This window comes from Anas acuta, chromosome 3, assembly GCF_963932015.1.
Source record: "Anas acuta chromosome 3, bAnaAcu1.1, whole genome shotgun sequence".
Lineage (NCBI taxonomy): Eukaryota > Metazoa > Chordata > Aves > Anseriformes > Anatidae > Anas > Anas acuta.
In genome coordinates this window covers 8602651-8619361 of record NC_088981.1, presented here as the reverse complement: position 1 = coordinate 8619361, position 16711 = coordinate 8602651, and the positions used below count along the sequence as shown (strand labels likewise).

The 16711-nt window shown below is 40.6% G+C and overlaps 1 protein-coding gene across 3 annotated transcripts in view; it reads left to right on the top strand.

The window, feature by feature from the left end:
- Positions 1–16399, top strand: part of PELI1 (pellino E3 ubiquitin protein ligase 1) — a 43814-nt gene extending 27415 nt beyond the window's left edge. For all 3 annotated transcript variants that reach the window (XM_068675594.1, XM_068675591.1, XM_068675592.1), the window contains 6 exons: positions 7456–7600; positions 8662–8791; positions 10381–10482; positions 12487–12684; positions 12792–12980; positions 13942–16399. In XM_068675594.1, coding sequence (XP_068531695.1) covers positions 7530–7600; positions 8662–8791; positions 10381–10482; positions 12487–12684; positions 12792–12980; positions 13942–14508 — 1257 coding nt within the window. In that variant the 5' untranslated portion in view covers positions 7456–7529 and the 3' untranslated portion in view covers positions 14509–16399. The remainder of the gene's footprint in view (positions 1–7455; positions 7601–8661; positions 8792–10380; positions 10483–12486; positions 12685–12791; positions 12981–13941) is intronic.
- Positions 16400–16711: the final 312 nt, after the last annotated feature.

Below are 16711 nucleotides of genomic sequence, written 5' to 3'. Positions count from 1 at the left end.
TTCCTCAGGGGAGGATCAGCTGTTACTTTTCGTAACTGAAAATGTTGGATATTTTTTTTTTTTTTAAAAGAGAATATTTTCAGAATTGATTTTTGTCAATCTGCTAGGGTGGATCATTAGCTGTTACGTAACTCTGAGTTTTAATATGCCTGGCCCTGCTCTGATCCCATCAATGGCAATTCAGAATTACAGAAGTGAAGGCAGCAGAAGTCTGATTGGAATCAAGCCCTGTGCGTAGAAGGATTTTCCATCTTCTGAAAAGGAATGCTATTTTTGAGTACTGCCATAAAGTACAAGTTTTCATGTAGGCACTTCTATTATAAGTCTTCCTCTAAACTGTTTTCCTGAACAAAGATGCTTGTCCTCACAGCATTGTTCCCAAGCTTCATAAAATTGCTAAGAGCTGCTCAGATTTGCTTCTGCGACTGAAACCGGACTTGAAGCAGCACGCTGGATGCCAACCCAACTAAAACTGCTGCTTCTTACACTGGAAAAGGTTAGCTGTAGTCTTGGTGCAGAGCAGTAGACTTGCTCATGCACATCAAGTTAATGCCCCATGTTGAAGTGTTTATAGGCAACATGTTCTTTTTTTCCTGCTAAGATTCTTGCATGATATGTTTCCAGGCTTACCAGCCTACCAATGGCAGATGTCCCCAATAAAAAGATGCTTTCATTCTGTTTGAGAATGAAAAACCCCTCTATTGGGATCTTACAGATGTTCTCAAGGCACAGCAGCAGATAGTTGTTTGCATTGTTTTGTGCTTGGTATCCTGTGAGGGAGAGGCTGCTCATTTCAGAGTTTGGCCTTGTTGTCTTATTTTCAGTACTTTCATATCATAAGACACTCTCGTGCATATAGCAGATGACTAAGCTTATTCAGAGGTTATAAAAGAAAAGGCAAACAGTATAGACTAAAGAAAGAATAAGCCATACAAAACCTAAAGGCTGAGATAAATTTCAACATTCCCAAGGCTAATTCTGTACTTTTTTAGATGCCGAAATATTCCCTTTTCTAGAAAGGAGGGGAAAATTAATTATCCTCCTATAGAGGAGGAAAAGTAGCACTACTGATCTGAAGGGATGGCACAACTTGAATACTTAACAGCTGTTTTGCTATACCTTTCCCATGCATCTGCGGTAAAGGATGTAAGCTGTAGACAGAATCTGACTAATCTCAAAAGTGAAAGGTGAAAACATGCTGAACCTAAAGTTCCAGGTATGTGTGTGAAGGAAACATGAGCTTATTTTTAACTAGAAACTGGGTGAAAGATGAAAACACGCAACACTTCTGTGACTTGCGTGTTCTCCCAGGCAATCACTCCAGTAAAACCATTTTAACAGAAGAAGCTTTCAGAAAGAAGACAGTTAAAGGAGAATAACTTTCCAGTGCTGGTTTAACCATCAAGTAGAAGAAAGTGATTTCCCAATCTTTGTCTCTGCCTTCAAAACCGCGGTGATGCAAGGAGCTGATTCCTTGTTGCTTACACCAGTGTGGATCAGCAGTAACATTATCAGTATCAACCGAGTGACACTAATGCAAATGACAAGTACATCCCCGCAGAAAACAGGCACTTTGAAACATGACAACCTGTGAAGGTACCAACATTTCAAGACTGAGAAAGAATATCTTTGAGTGGTTCTTACATGACAGTCCACCTTCCAAAATGTGCTACCGCTCCAGGTACTTCATATGTGTGCAGTGCTGTAAACTGCTGTGCTCATGTTTACCGTGTTCCTAAATCCAGCAACCTGAGCTTGATCAGGACTTCTAATCAAGCAAGGAGGTAGTCTGCTGGGAATTACATTTATTTTTAACTTCTCTCTGCTTGTTTATTGCTTCTGCCTTCTTCCACACTTGCAAAATACCTTCATCTTGAGAGACTAGTATTCCACACAGATTTTTGTCTCGTGGTTACCTTAACTTTGATATTCTAGTCCTTTAAATCTGAAAGTGAAAATTTCATCTCTGAAGGAATAAGATGTAACCATAGGAGAGAGTATGCAGTACTTAAGTATTGTGTATGTGCTCAGAAGGGTTTGGTTTCTAATCTTGCAGTCACAAGATTGCCTAGTGAAATTGGTACGGATGCTAAAGAACTTAGACGTGTAAATGGATGCTGGCGAACTTGGGTGCTGATTGTGTTTAGTCAGGTAATGGCACTATTCAATGTGAAGTCTTCTGCTTCACATCTAAATAAAGCTCATGATGTACATCTAGCTGATCAAAAGTGCACCTCAGGTATGTATTTCAGTTTATTCCTAAAATGGTGTTGGGCTTCCTGAAAATGAATTCTAGTCCTAGAATAATTTGGGTTGGGAGGCTGCCTGGTCCAGTCCCTCTGCTCACTGGGACAGGCTTAGATCAGGGTGTTCAGGGCTATGTGCAGCTGAGGTCTGAACATCTCCAGGAATGGAGATCCCACAGCTGCTCTGGATTTTTTCCCCTAAGAGCTAATCAGGATTTTCTGTTGCAGCTTGTTTGTTGCCCTATTCTGTCCCTGCATACCTGTGAGAAGAGCTGGGGTCTATTTTGTCCATATCCTCCCTGACTTAAAGCAGAATTGCTGAGTGAAGAGACGAGATGTTGCAAGGGTTGTAAATGGAGAACTGCAAATAGCAAACTGTATAAAAACGTCGGTAGGCAAGCTATCTTGTGCTTTATTTCTATAAGCAAAAAATAAATAAAAATCCAAACCCTAGAATATGTAGATATAGAACATAAAGTAATATTATAAAAATGGAAAAATATCCCTTTTCTGCATCTGAATCAGCATATTTTTATTTTAATTTACTCATTGACAGAGGACTTCTTTTTATACAGTGAAAGTGTTTTTTTAATGCAGTATTTTAGAAAAGGGCTAGTCTGGCACTAGCTACAGTTGCTAACAGCCTATAATGCTGGCTCTGTGTTTAGAAAATGATGGTAATTTATTACAAAGAGACTTTTATTCTAGTATTTTTAGCTCACAGCAGAGTGTTTAATGAATCTCTGCTTGGGCTCATTGAATTTATGTTCTCCCCTCCCCCTGCCCCATTTTAACCATTAAGATACTGCTATTCTCGCTTCAATTCTGAAAGCTGCACTTAGTCTTCTAAATAGCAAGCTTATTCACTAGGTGCTGTGCCCCAGTGCAAACAAGACCTGAAGGCTTTCTATAGGAGCCAGTAAAGACTTGTCGTGAATGTAGTCTCATGATCAGGAAAGACAGTGGAACAATTGAGGATGGCTGCTAAACTAAAGCTGATAATTCAGCCAAAATTCATTACATCTCTGGGTCCCCCACTGGAAATAGTATGTTAGTGAAAGCGGCCAGCCTCTTAAACTTACATCTGCCGTGAAGCATGGAAACACTGTTTTTATGTCCCTGAAGACTTAAACCTTGGCGGATAGGAAGCGAAGGAAGACAAATAGGTCAGATCCTGATGTTGGGTTTGACTGGAGCTAATGTATGTCATGAAGCGACTGAAAGCATGTCAGATTTGCAGTGCTCTGTGAGTGAGTCCATTCATTATTCCATGCTGCAGCAACACATGGCTTGCTAGGTCTTCCCAGAGAATTGTCTGCCTCCGGATTCTGACTAGTGTGCGAATGTGACAGGAGAGGGGGCAATCCTACACGAATGTACTCAGAAATCTGGAGCTTTCTTTCTGCCATCGCAATCTTTACCTTCCGTGACTCAACTGAGTATTTAAGAACAAGAAGGCTTGTAGGAAACTGGGTTTTCATTCCTAAATAGAATTTAAAATAGTTCTTCAGTTTAAATGTCATCTCTTTCCGCTCCCTTGAAACAGTTACACATGAGGGTATTGTGCAAGTTACCTTCCATGATCTTTCTCCTGGCTCCAGAGGAACCAGTTGTAAGAACAAAACAGTATTGTTCATGACTTCTTCCTTTTCCAGTTTCTTATTTTGAGACTGCAAGACGCTAACTGGTACCCATCGTGTTTTTGTGCTAACAGCAAAGTTGTGCTCAATGAGCAGTACCTCTTACCAACTCGAGTAATGCCTTTCTGAAACAGTTTTCTCTGTGTGCCAGTTGCTTTGCTCACAAGATCTGCTCAGTTATGTAACACAGGACTGTTCACAGAGAGGGGTTTTCAGGCTTTAGTCTCTTCTCTGTAGTCAAAGCAGAGATCTTGAGGTGAAATTTTTTTGGTTTACCAGTTATGTGATTTTGAAAGAATATAGGATGGGGTGGGATCTTGTAGTTAGCACCTTATTCCTCATCAGTGTTTAAGGGTATGGAAAGACTTTCAGCATACTTTCAGAGTAGTCTGTTCTGAGACTACATCAATGAAGCCCAATCCACTGATGGCCTGAGATGCTGCTGCAAAAGTAATGGTCGTGGCAAAAAGCTGACTTAGAAGTGTTCAGTTCAAGTGGCCAGTTGCTCAGTTGTACACTGGCTCTACAGCACCTAGTTGACTTTTTAATATATTCAATCAGCCTTTCCTCACACTTGGAAGAATTCTACTGTAGTACACTAGAAATAAAAATCAGGGAGGTCATTCTGTAACAAGAAAAGGCCCATTCTATAACTCTGATAGGGAAGAACCACTGAGTATTTCCTTCCATAAGTTCTTACATACTACATCCAGCTTTAAAAGATCTGCTTGCCCACTCTGTTTCAGCAATGGGGATGTTATCCATGGCCTAGAAGACTCCTCTCCAGTAAGTTTTATTTTCAGACATAAAGTTTTGTTCAGAGTAGTCTTTGGAACCTTGTTGGAAGAATACAATCAGCATTTATTTCCTTTGAGGGGGGAAAAAGAAGTCTCTTCCTTTTGGGTATGGTACATTAGGGAGATCATAATGTGTGAGAAAAAGCGCGTACAACACTGCATTTTTTAGGGGCTCTGAATTTGCTACGTGCTTGAACTGAAGCTTCTGGGTGTTAATGGTTGTAAAAGTGATGTGTGCATCTCATAAAGGTCCTGAGACATGTTTAAAAAATCAAGTTCAAACATTAAAGCCATGCTTCTGAAAACGTAGAAGCAAGCTGTTTTATGAGTGGTAGCTCTAGACTTCTATTTCTTGAACCTTCATTAAGTCAAATGAGAAGTGGGTTTGCATCATGTGTGCTGCTCCCAAAATAAACTTGTCTGGATTTATTTAACAACAGCAACAAAAGTATTACAGAGGAGCTGAGCAGTAGATGCTGGACACTTTTTCTTGTATTAAGACTTTCTAGTTAACATGTACTGCTGCAGTCTGTCACATGAAACTGTTGGCTTCTTTTTTGGTTTCTGCTCAGTCATGTCTTAAGAGGTTGCTGGCCACCTGTTCAGGTGATGGTTTAAAGTAGAGTCTCCCTTAATTGTTCATGTGTACTTAGTTTTGAAGAGGATCAGAAGCTGACTAGGAGATGTATTTTTCTATCCTATTTTTTTTTTTTTTAGCTTTCCATGACAACGTTCACTTGGATGATGAGAGGGAAGTTATGCCAAGCCTTTTTTGTCCTAATGGCAAAGCTTAGTTATTTTTGATGCCTGCCTTCCCCCCTTCTCTGGGTGAACCGATTAGCTCTTATTTCAAACGTCATAGTGTAGGGTGGGTGTTACTCAAATCTTTTTTCTTTTACAATGTCATGGTATTTACTACTCCCATGCAATTTCCTCATAGGTGGTGGTACAGATTTCATAGCAGTTTTTATCATTTTTTAAATGCCAATTCAAAGAACAACCTTCGTGCACCTTAACAAAGAAATCAAGTGGGACAATCTCTACTTCATGGTGTTATGTCTACAGGCATGAATAGAAGTTTTAAGGCCAAATTTCATATTTTTTTATTTTTGTTTGGTTTTCAATTTTATGCTTTTAGGGGCAAAACTTTGGGCTTTACCTGCAACAGGTAAAAACAAGCAGTCAGAACATGCTTGTGATAACATCACATGCTAAACAGAAGGACAGGCTTTGCTTACTTTCTTATTTCAGGCAACTTTAAAATCCATAGTATCGAGACTTTAGAGCAAAGCAGAAAAAAAGAATTGGAGAGAAGAATGAAGGATGAAAAGAAAGGTTTCAGTTCAGTCCCCTGGTTGTGTTGTGTGGTCATCACAGCTAAAGTTTGAAGGACAGTAAGATGTCCTCAAGTGTATTTGCATGAAGCTCTCCTAAATACATGGGGCAGCAAGAAGGCATGAAGGAACATATGAATTTTAAGATAACATTGTGGGCTGACTGCAGGTGTGGATCAACATACCCATGCTGAATAAGAATCTGATGGATTGAGAAGGGTTGTTGAGGGCCAAGCTTCTCTGTGGTGAAACAAAGAACTGAGAGGGTAGGGATCAGGTCAGTAAAAGTATCTTCTGAGCAAATGTGAGCAGGATGTCAGACTGCTGCATCCTTTTCTCTGTAAGGGTATATATGAGGGGTAGATAACATCTGCACAGTGATGTCTTTTCCGCTTAATATCTACTTCTAGGTAGAAGTAAACAGAGATACTACATTGTATTTGTGATCAAAGTTGGTGACAGATTACAAGAAATGTTATGTGGGCCAAAAATGTTCATTTGAGCAGAAGGCAGAATATTAACAATCGGTACTGAAAGTACAGAACTAAAAAGCTGAATGGTTTTCTGAGTCAGTATGAAAACTTATCTGGAAGAACCAAGGGAACAGCCTTGTTTCTGTTAAAGGCAAGCTCAAACAGGCTGGCATCAGCTTTGTTCTTTATGAAGCATGTGCCGTGTTGGGTAGGTGCTGCAGGAAGGTCGGAGATGTGTTGGGCGGGTCAGAATCTGGAAGTGTTACTAATGAGAAGCTATACAGAATACTAGTGGGAACTGCTCCTCGGAGCAAAAGGAGGACCAAAAGTTGCATTCCGAAAGACCATTCTCAGTAAGAATTACTGGCAATTCCTACAGGACATCTGGTTCAAACAGCTGCTTGTATCACTTCTGTCTGGTTAAACAGAGATCACATGGCATGTCCCAGACTTGTACGGTGCACTTGATATACAGTTGTCATACAAATTCTTCCAACCTGCAGATCCAGACCATTTTTGGAAAGCTCTGAATCACATGCATTCCGTGAAAACTTCTACCTCTTTGGTTATAATGTGCTAGTCTTGTTTTTTCTTTAAATTTAATACCTGTCAGGCTCTATTTCTTGATAGATGAACCAACGATGATAAGAGAAGCTATATACCATTTATAGTAAAAACTAGCATGAAGGAAAACTGGATGTTTATCAAGGCTGTATGGGAATTTTCTAAATGTACTTGTATTTTTTTGTGCTCTTGTAGTTGTTGCAGGCAATTCAGCCAGAACTGATGTGCCTTTATATGTGTGATCTGTTTAAAATTATTTCAGGCAAACCCAAAATTTAGAAAAGCACCAGGTAGAAAATATTCTATCTACTCTGTCAGATCAGGAAGAAGAAAAGATAAACGTGCAGGTTTGTATAATTGACGTATTTCAGTGCCTCTTACGTGTCACTTTGTTTTTACAGGAAATAATGAAAAAAGCGTGCCACAACTCTTGATCAGAGACCTGAAATTTGAGAAGAAGTCATTAGCTAAGCTCATGTTTTCTCCTGATCAAGAAAATCATCCATCAAAAGCACCAGTGAAGTATGGTGAATTGATCGTATTAGGGTAAGTGTTTGTGTGTGTGTGTTGGCAGTGAGAATGAAGGTAGAATTTCAGAGTGCACTTAGAGCAGTTAAACTGCAGGTAGCTGTGAGAGGTGGTCACGCTGGCTCTCATTCAAACTCCTTTTGCATTGTATCTAGCAAGGATACAGCTGAAAGTGAGTTGTTCAGCTTTTCTTTGGTAGCTGGTATTATTTAAGGAAGGGGCTAGACTGCCTGGCTGAGGGAGGAGGTAGGAGCATGGTTATCTTTTTCAGCAGCAACCAGGTGACACGCGTAATGTGATATGTTGGAAAACTGCACTGCTGTCTGCGTACCTTTTTGTGAGCATGGAGGCAGGGCTGTAAACGGCAGAGTCAGATGTAAGTTTATTTTCAACTCTTGTGTTCATCCCAGGTAATTGTTTCGTGACAAAGGGAGCCACTTTGTGAATTGCTTCCAGGTTGGGCCTAGGCAGATGACTAGTACGATAGTGTTTAAGAACACGGTAGCTGACTCTAATACCAAAGTTCAAACAGAAAATACTAAGAAGGCAGATTTGCTGGCTGGTCTGTTTATGTTGACATGCTCAAAGTGAGAGTCTGGGGGTTTTCTGATGGATTAAATTGAAGTCTCAGAGGACAGCATATCTATTTTTTCTGGGTTTTCATTTCAACTAAAATTCTCTGAAATGGTAGTTCTCCACCTGGTTTGGTGAGTATTTATAGTCTTTCATTTACAGTGTGAACACACAATTTAGAGATAAAACTACAGATAAGCATATAACCTTATTTGTGTTCTTCTTTGTAGCCCAAGTCTCTTTTGCTTGTTGATAGTAGCTTTGAGATTAATCTAGATAGTATTCTTTGGGCGTATATGCTGTATTTCTGTGGGCATGTTTCAATATTGTTTACCAATTCTTAGATTTCAATAGATGCAACTAATAGGAAGTATGTAACTTTTCAATATTGTACTGATTACGAAGGCTTTGTACTTGGAATTTTTTTTCGTGGGGGGTCTGTACCTTGTGAGAAGCTAGGTAACACAGGAAGATGGACTTTATTCTTTTTCTGTCCTTTTTGATAGGTACAATGGGTCTCTCCCAAATGGAGATAGAGGAAGAAGAAAAAGTAGGTTTGCTTTATTTAAAAGGCCCAAGGCAAATGGGGTGAAACCTAGCACTGTGCATATTGCCTGTACCCCTCAAGCAGCAAAGGTAAGCTTGATTTGTGTAGTTCAGTCTTACTTCTCTTGGTGCTGTCTAAAAAGTGCAGGTGCAGTGAAATCAATGCTGTTATGCTGAGATGAAGTTATGTAAAAAGCGTAAGTTCTGGCTGTGAAAAGAATGGTTCATATTTATTCAAGGATTTTTGGTAACAGTCAGGGTTAGCAAGAAACCATTCAGCAAAACAAATCCAGTGCCCAGCCCTTGTCATGTCCAGAAAAGAAAGTGTTTGGTTTTTGAAACATAGATTTTCAAGGGTACAGGTTAGTCATGTAAAACACTTTTTTTTTCCTTCCAAATTTGCTACAAACATCTGTTCTAGACTTCCTGTTTTCACATTCATTCATGCTTTAGGACTAAGCTTGCTTCACTTGAAGCTGACTTTGAAATAGTTCTATCAAAGCTGCCTGCTCTTGCTACTCAGCCCAGTGGGTAGGAGTTCCCCAGAGATGAGTACAGCTGGGTTTGGCAGGGCACGTTTTGTATGGCTGGTAATCAAATTCAGGGTTCCCAGTAAGAAGCAATGAAGGAAGGGTTTAAATCTTGAAGCTGAGTTGTATTTCATGTCAAAGCTAAGGCTATTGTAGGTAAGGTGTTACTATGAAATACTTCTTTATTGTAGCGATTCATGTGTGTGCAATAATATTCAGTAAAAAGTGGGTCACTTCTACTAAAACCAATGGAATTCAAAAATGTCTAGGCCCTTCAACAAATACAGTACTGTTAAGTGTTTGACTCTCTAAATACTCAGACACCTAGGAATATTGATTTCTAAACTCAGGAAATGGTATAAATATTTTCAAATCATGCATTTTGTTGACTGAAGTTACTCTAGCATTATGTACTTAACATTACACCTGTAGGACATCTGTGAAAAGAACGCTAACTTTTGTTAATTCTTTATGGTATTCAAATAATAAATGCTATTTAGAAGCACTTTATAAGGGGTTTTTTGTTCAGTTCCTAGCAGGTGGATTTAGTTTCACATGTGAGGCACGGCATAAGTCTCTAGAATGAAAATTGAGATTAACTTTGCTGCAACTTGTGCAACCTGTGCTGAGTTTCTCCCTATTGCCCTGTTGACCAGCACTGCTTGTTACATTTTTGTCCACATAGCTTATCAATCAGTGATTTGGGTATGTACTCAGATCTTTCCTTTAGAATTAAGTCCCTAAGTTTTTGTTGTCATTTTGCTGTTGAGAAGTTCGGGCTGAGAAGGCTACGAAGGTGTTCCAATCAGTTTTAGCCTTTGCCCTGGGTTGTTTTATTCTTTGTGTCAAGGCCAGCTGTGCTTTAATACCAAGCATGACTAATCATCTGCCTTGGTTACGTGTACTTTGTTGCAGCGTGCGGTAAAGAGACCAGTTCGGTCTGTTGCTGAATCAATCATGCAGCTTTTTTTTTTTTAATGGCCAGGACTGGTTTTGGTGAAGTTTAACTACAGGTGTGTCACTAATGAGCATCTGACTTAATGTGTTCATTGAGCAGAACAAGAGCCTGGTTATGCTGTCTGCTTCGCTGCTGTGTTAAGTAGATCTGTTGTTCACTGGTTCAATAATTTGTGTTTTTTTTTCCCACAGGCAATAAGTAATAAGGACCAACACAGCATCTCTTACACTTTGTCTCGGGCCCAGACAGTAGTAGTTGAATATACCCATGACAGCAACACGGATATGTTCCAGGTATGTGAAGTAAATGACATCCGAAAGTATTTGCGCTGGTGGTGGTTTCTAATGAGACATTCTCTGAACACACTTTTCTCAGATGCAAAAGTTCACGTGTCACTTTCTGCACTTCACTTTTCGGAGATGTTTAATTCTGTTTGTTTCCAAGGCCGTCACATGAACAAAGCTGCATATCTGTGCATCTCTTCTTAGGCATACTTGGTCAGACGAAAGCTGTTTTTGTGACTAATGTACAGGATTATGGTTTTGTCTTTGACTGCAAGTCTCTGAACCTGTCTCTAGTCCCTCCTTGCAAAATGAATAATAAAGTACACAGTTCTCTGAAGTATTTGGAGCTTTGCTTCCGGCATTTATGAAGGGATTTGGGATCAGCCAGTAGGATACAGGGTAGAAGAAATGCAATGTGAAAATATAGAAAAACTTTTAACATAGCTAATATGACCCCCTGACTCCTTTAAGCAAACCCAGAAATAGGTTAAAGGTGTTGGTAATACTGAGAGAGGAGGCCCAGTTCAGATGTGCTGTCACTTCAGAAGAACTTTGCTGGAGTTCCTGTATGTAAGCAAAGGAACCACAAATACACGTACAGCCGTGATGTTCACTCATATCTTGTACTTATTATTTCCTGTTTTTCTCAAAAGGAAGGGTTTTGTTATGGGTTTTCTTGTGTTTTCTTTCTTCTGATTCCTGGACTGATGCTGCATTGATTTTTCATTATACCTAATTTATGGAAAGGAATTTTGCTGTCACAGCATTTAGCTGTGACGACATGGCAGGATTTCAGGAGCTAGGAGGTGTTGGTATGTGGTGAGGAAGCTGCTGTGCAACTGCAGATATCTACAGCAGAGCAAAAGGGCTGTAACAAACTAACTGCAGCGTAAGCTATTGCTTGTGTAAGTGTTCTCTCTTCAGGCAAGCTATGGCATGTATGCTGCTCTAAAACTGCCAGTGGCAATCCATGTGTACTGATGGGTTATCCTGCCTAAGAAAAAAAAAAACGCAGAAAAACATATTCTGACAAAGCAGTTTCAGTCTCATGAGAGCTCTCTAGCCTTCACCAAAAACCACCTCAGGCCCTGGTTCTTCTTCCTAGCAGTTAATCAGTCTTAATATGTTAAAACATCTATGTTTTAAGAGCTTATTGAGAGCTCTGGAAATGAGTGAAAGGTAAAAAATATACAAGTGTGCTTTAAACCTGGCTGTGAGGATGTTTGGGACAGGGATTTAACTTCTCCTTATTTTGTAAAGAGGTCAAGATGACTGGAAAAGCAGTCAAACGCATGCAACTTTATTAGAACCAGTGGAGTTGCACGGGACTGCAAAGCTCATTCTCTTCCATACAACCAGAAAAGGAGGCACAGCTATTTTGCAGCCTGTTATTTCTAATAACATCTTAACAAGAATGCAACATTTGCTTACAACCAGATTTTTTTGTGTGTTGTGCGTATCAATGTAACACCACTCTCACCCCTGCTGCAAGCATCTTGTACCTGGTCTGTCCTGACAGATGTGCTGTTTCTCGGTGCCCCACAGGAGCTGGAAAGTCAGCTCCTGTAATCTCTGGACAGTCTTTCCCTAGTCTGGTGTTGCTCAGAATATTCTGGGCATGCAAAGTGACTGAATACCACTTTTTTTTCCTATCTAACTGCTGTTCCCAGCTGTTTCGGCACTGCTGCAGCCAGTCCAGCTGACCTCGTTCTAACCTTTCTGATGAGAAGACCTTCAATGGGAAATCTTCTCAAAATTGACTTAATTACATCTTTTTATTTCTCCTTCCTTTGCTTGGCTGTACTCAGCCTTCAGAATAACTTTGATCACATGGAGGTGGAATAACTCATCAATTCAGATTAGGCTTTAGAAAACTAAATTTAGATTGGTGGAGGGAAATGCTTCAGACTGGAATGTCATGATGTTTTCTTGATCATTTTTAAATGCTCTAGGCTTGAACATTGCTAGACCCAGAGGCAAACTTCTAAACATATTTTGTATCCCTTTTTGCAGATTGGTCGATCAACAGAGAGTCCTATAGACTTCGTTGTGACAGATACGGTTCCTGGAAGTCAGAGTAATTCGGATACGCAGTCTGTGCAGAGCACTATATCAAGGTTTGCCTGCAGAATCATATGTGAACGTAACCCTCCTTTTACTGCAAGAATATATGCTGCAGGATTTGACTCCTCGAAGAACATCTTCCTTGGGGTAAGGGAACTCTTTGTTCTCCCAGATCAATGCAGGCTTGTTTTACAACTAATTTGTATCTCTGCTTGAGCAAAATAAGAAGTTGTCATTGTTGTCATTTTTCTTAGGAGAAGGCTGCAAAGTGGAAGACGTCAGATGGGCAAATGGATGGACTGACCACAAATGGAGTTCTTGTTATGCATCCCCGCAATGGATTTACAGAGGACTCCAAGCCAGGGGTGTGGAGAGAGATATCTGTGTGTGGGAACGTGTTCAGCCTCCGTGAAACCAGATCGGCTCAGCAGAGGGGAAAAATGGTAAGAGTGAGGACCAACATTTTGTGTATCATGTTTAAAATGGCTACAGCCACCAGTGATACAGCTTGGGCATAAACAGAGGCCAGAATCTGCCTCATTCAGTGCATTTGTCACCTCTGTAATTAACTGCACCGACTTAAGCATCTGTGTTTGTAGATGAAAGGTTCTTGCTCAACCTGAATAACTGACAGGCTGTCTCCTAGCATTTAACTGCAGATCTAGGCTGCTCTCCTAAACTGAGTTGCCAGTCTAGTATGCTCTTCTGAAAGATGTGATAGTTACGTGGAGGATTTAAAGAATGTTTTCCTGATTCTACCTTTTGAGTTTATGCTTTTAAATTTCTCCCATTTTTACTTTTTAAAAGAATAACTAGTTTTATTAACACCTGGATATCCATCTCTCTGTTGGTATCCTGAGTTTTCCCCTTCCTCTTGTTTCCAAAGCACTGGTGACGCTTTGAGGAGATGATTCATTTTGGTATGACTTGGGGTCTCTTAGCAAAAGGAAACGCAGCAGGAATACTTACTTACCGGTGCAGTTAGCTAGGAATGCCAGGAGCTCATTTCTCTTCGGGAGAAGAAAGCCTTGTGTAGAGGGGTGTGTGTGTGAATAAAATACTCTACAGTACGGAGGGGAACTCAACAGGCCTTGTGCTGTGCCATTCTTCCTTGATGCATTTCACGTAGCATATCTGGCAGTGTTATAGGGAAGGAGCTGAGAAGAGAAATTAAGGTTGGATGGGATCTCTTCATGGTCTTAATCTTCCTTACATCAATCTCCTCAGAAGTTTTATTTAAAAGAGGAAGGAGATGGCACTGGGTACTGTGGCTGTCTTCTACGGCACACTTGGTAGTTGCTTGAAACTGGATCTTCCAGGCAAATTTGTATTATGAAAGCACCATATGTTACTCTTCAGATAACGTCAGGTGGCCCCTCTTTCTCTTCCTCTGTCCATCACAAGGTTGAAAACGAAACGAACCAGCTCCAGGATGGCTCTCTAATCGACCTGTGTGGAGCAACGTTGCTGTGGCGCACCGCGGAGGGCCTTTCACGCACTCCCACTGTCAAGCACCTGGAGGCGCTGAGACAGGAAATAAACGCAGCGAGGCCCCAGTGTCCCGTGGGGTTTAACACCTTGGCGTTTCCCAGCATGAAGAGAAAAGATGTTGTAGACGAAAAGCAGCCGTGGGTGTACCTGAACTGTGGCCACGTCCACGGCTATCACAACTGGGGCAACAAAGAGGAGAGAGACGGCAAGGATCGCGAGTGTCCCATGTGCCGCTCTGTCGGCCCCTACGTGCCTCTGTGGCTTGGATGTGAAGCTGGGTTTTATGTGGATGCAGGACCTCCAACGCACGCCTTCAGCCCGTGTGGACACGTGTGCTCAGAAAAGACAACTGCTTATTGGTCCCAAATTCCTCTTCCTCATGGTACTCACACTTTTCATGCAGCCTGTCCGTTCTGCGCGCATCAGCTGGCTGGTGAGCAAGGCTACATCAGACTCATTTTCCAAGGACCTCTCGACTAACACACGTGTAACCGAGGACTGCAGTAATCTAATAAGCTAAGCGATTCTGATTTTTAAACCAACTGTTTTTCGTATTCTCTGGGCTTTGCTGGTTTGCATTACGATGAAGAATTTTTTGGTTTTTTGTTATGACAGCTAAATCCCTCTCTATTGAGAAAAGTCTGGAAATGGAAGAAACAGGGGTAGGAGGGGAGAAGTCCTGCTTCTTTAGTTAATAACTGCTTCTGAAGAGCTGAAAGAAGTGTTACAGAGTGAATTTAAATGCCTTCCGTTCAATGGTTTTGAATCACATGCCCACAGTGTTTGAAAGTTGTTTCTTTCTTTTTGTATATGGAGGGTAAATAGTTCAAAAAAAACATTAGTTTACAGCTTGGATGCAAACATTGTAAAATATAATGTGTATATTAACTCTTTTCTATTTATCTTTATTATTGAAAATATGTAGGATGTGTAGAGTAGCACGGTCATAGTGTGTTACATCCAGCAAGTGGATGTGTAGAGTAGCTCTGGATGGAGAAGGATGTGAGATGGAAATGGTAGAAAAATCTTTTTTAATCTACAGTACTGAGTTCTTAGAATAGTTAAAATGCTTTTTAAACAAAGCTAATGCAAATTATGATGGCATAAAGGTGTGCTTTAACCATGTGAAAGGTAGCTAAGAAGGACTTCTTAAAATGTCTTTTTGGTAGGACTGTACTTACGATCTGATTATGAAGAAGATATTTACCAGACTCTTTGAATATGCAACTTAGTCTAGATTAAGGGTTTTTTCCTCCCTTCATGCTAACACATCTTTATTTAGCATTAGTGACATTTGTGAGGGTTTTCCGATGTTTAACCATTAACAAACCTGAAAGATGAGGCTCGCTTTGTTCCTTGCTGGTTGGGGAGGTGGGGAGAGGTGGATGTGCCCGTGCTGTGTGTGTGGGGAGCAGTTTGTGGATCGGCCAGGGCGATTTCACAGCTTTGCAAGGCTTGTCAGTCGCACCTCCTGCCTTCATCTGGCTTGCTGCAAACTGGCACAGGGGAGCCACAGGCTTCACGTGCTTGCCTTTACGCTGCTCCAAGGAAAGAGCTGGGTGCGGACGCTCACCTCGGCCTCCCCTGGAACAAAGCAGAAGCCCAGTACCTCCTGGATGCGGCCCTGCATCCTGGCACCTCCGTGCACTTGACACAATTGGCAATCTGTTAGGGAAGAGCTGGAGCTGGGCCTAGGCTGGACTCGGGGTGGCAGGCTCTGGCTGGTGGTCTCTGGCTCTCCTTTCCCTGCCCTTCCTTTCCCTTCTGTATCCACCAGAAAAGGCCAGTGCACTACATCCAGCTTTGCTGCTAACCCACTGTGCTTTATGGCAAATACACAATCTGACTTTTTTTTTTTTTAAGGATTGAGTTGAGCTTTTTTTGGGCCAGCTTCATACTTTTTTTTTAATATGTACTGTATAATTGACAGTAGCAAATTTCTGTACTTTATAGCGTAGCTTTAATTTTCCTTTTCAAAGCTGTTCTAAACTTCTTGGTTTAAAAAGAGACCTATGTTGCTTAGATGTCATGAATTATTTGCTTTGACTGTCAATTGTTTCTCCATTTTTAAAAAGAAATTATGTATATTGTTTGGTTCACTCAGGAAATGCATGTGTCAGGAAATCTGTATTATAATTTCAGTTAGCTGTCATGTACAAGTAACTGCTGTTACTCCCTTTTCATAGAAATATAACTGATTTTGACATTTTCCAGATTATATGCATTAAGTAATGAAACTTATGCAGCAAGAAACCCCTGTATTGTAGTTGTTCTAATCATTTTATTCAAACTATATTATACTGTAGTTTAATTTTTATTTGCAAATTAATTTATTCAAACTATGTGAGTAAACACTTTTCAAAAATAGAAATTCTGGGATTGTCTGTTGCTTTGTTCCCAAAAGATGGGAGAGGTGGCTGGAGATGACTCTTCCATCGCTTGAGGTATGTTCTGCACACGTGGATTAAGTTCACAAAAATTAACTGGAGAGTTTGCATGTTGTCCTGCTCATTGGATGTGACAGTTTACCATCTTTTCTGTTTAACTCTACACTAGCAAAGGCAAAAGGCGGTTGTTCAAATGGATGTCATTAAATGATTTTTTCCCTGGGTAGGTTACAATTAATGAAATGTAAGCAAAAGCTTCAGCCAGATGGCTGGACTCTTAGAAAACTTCAGGAGCT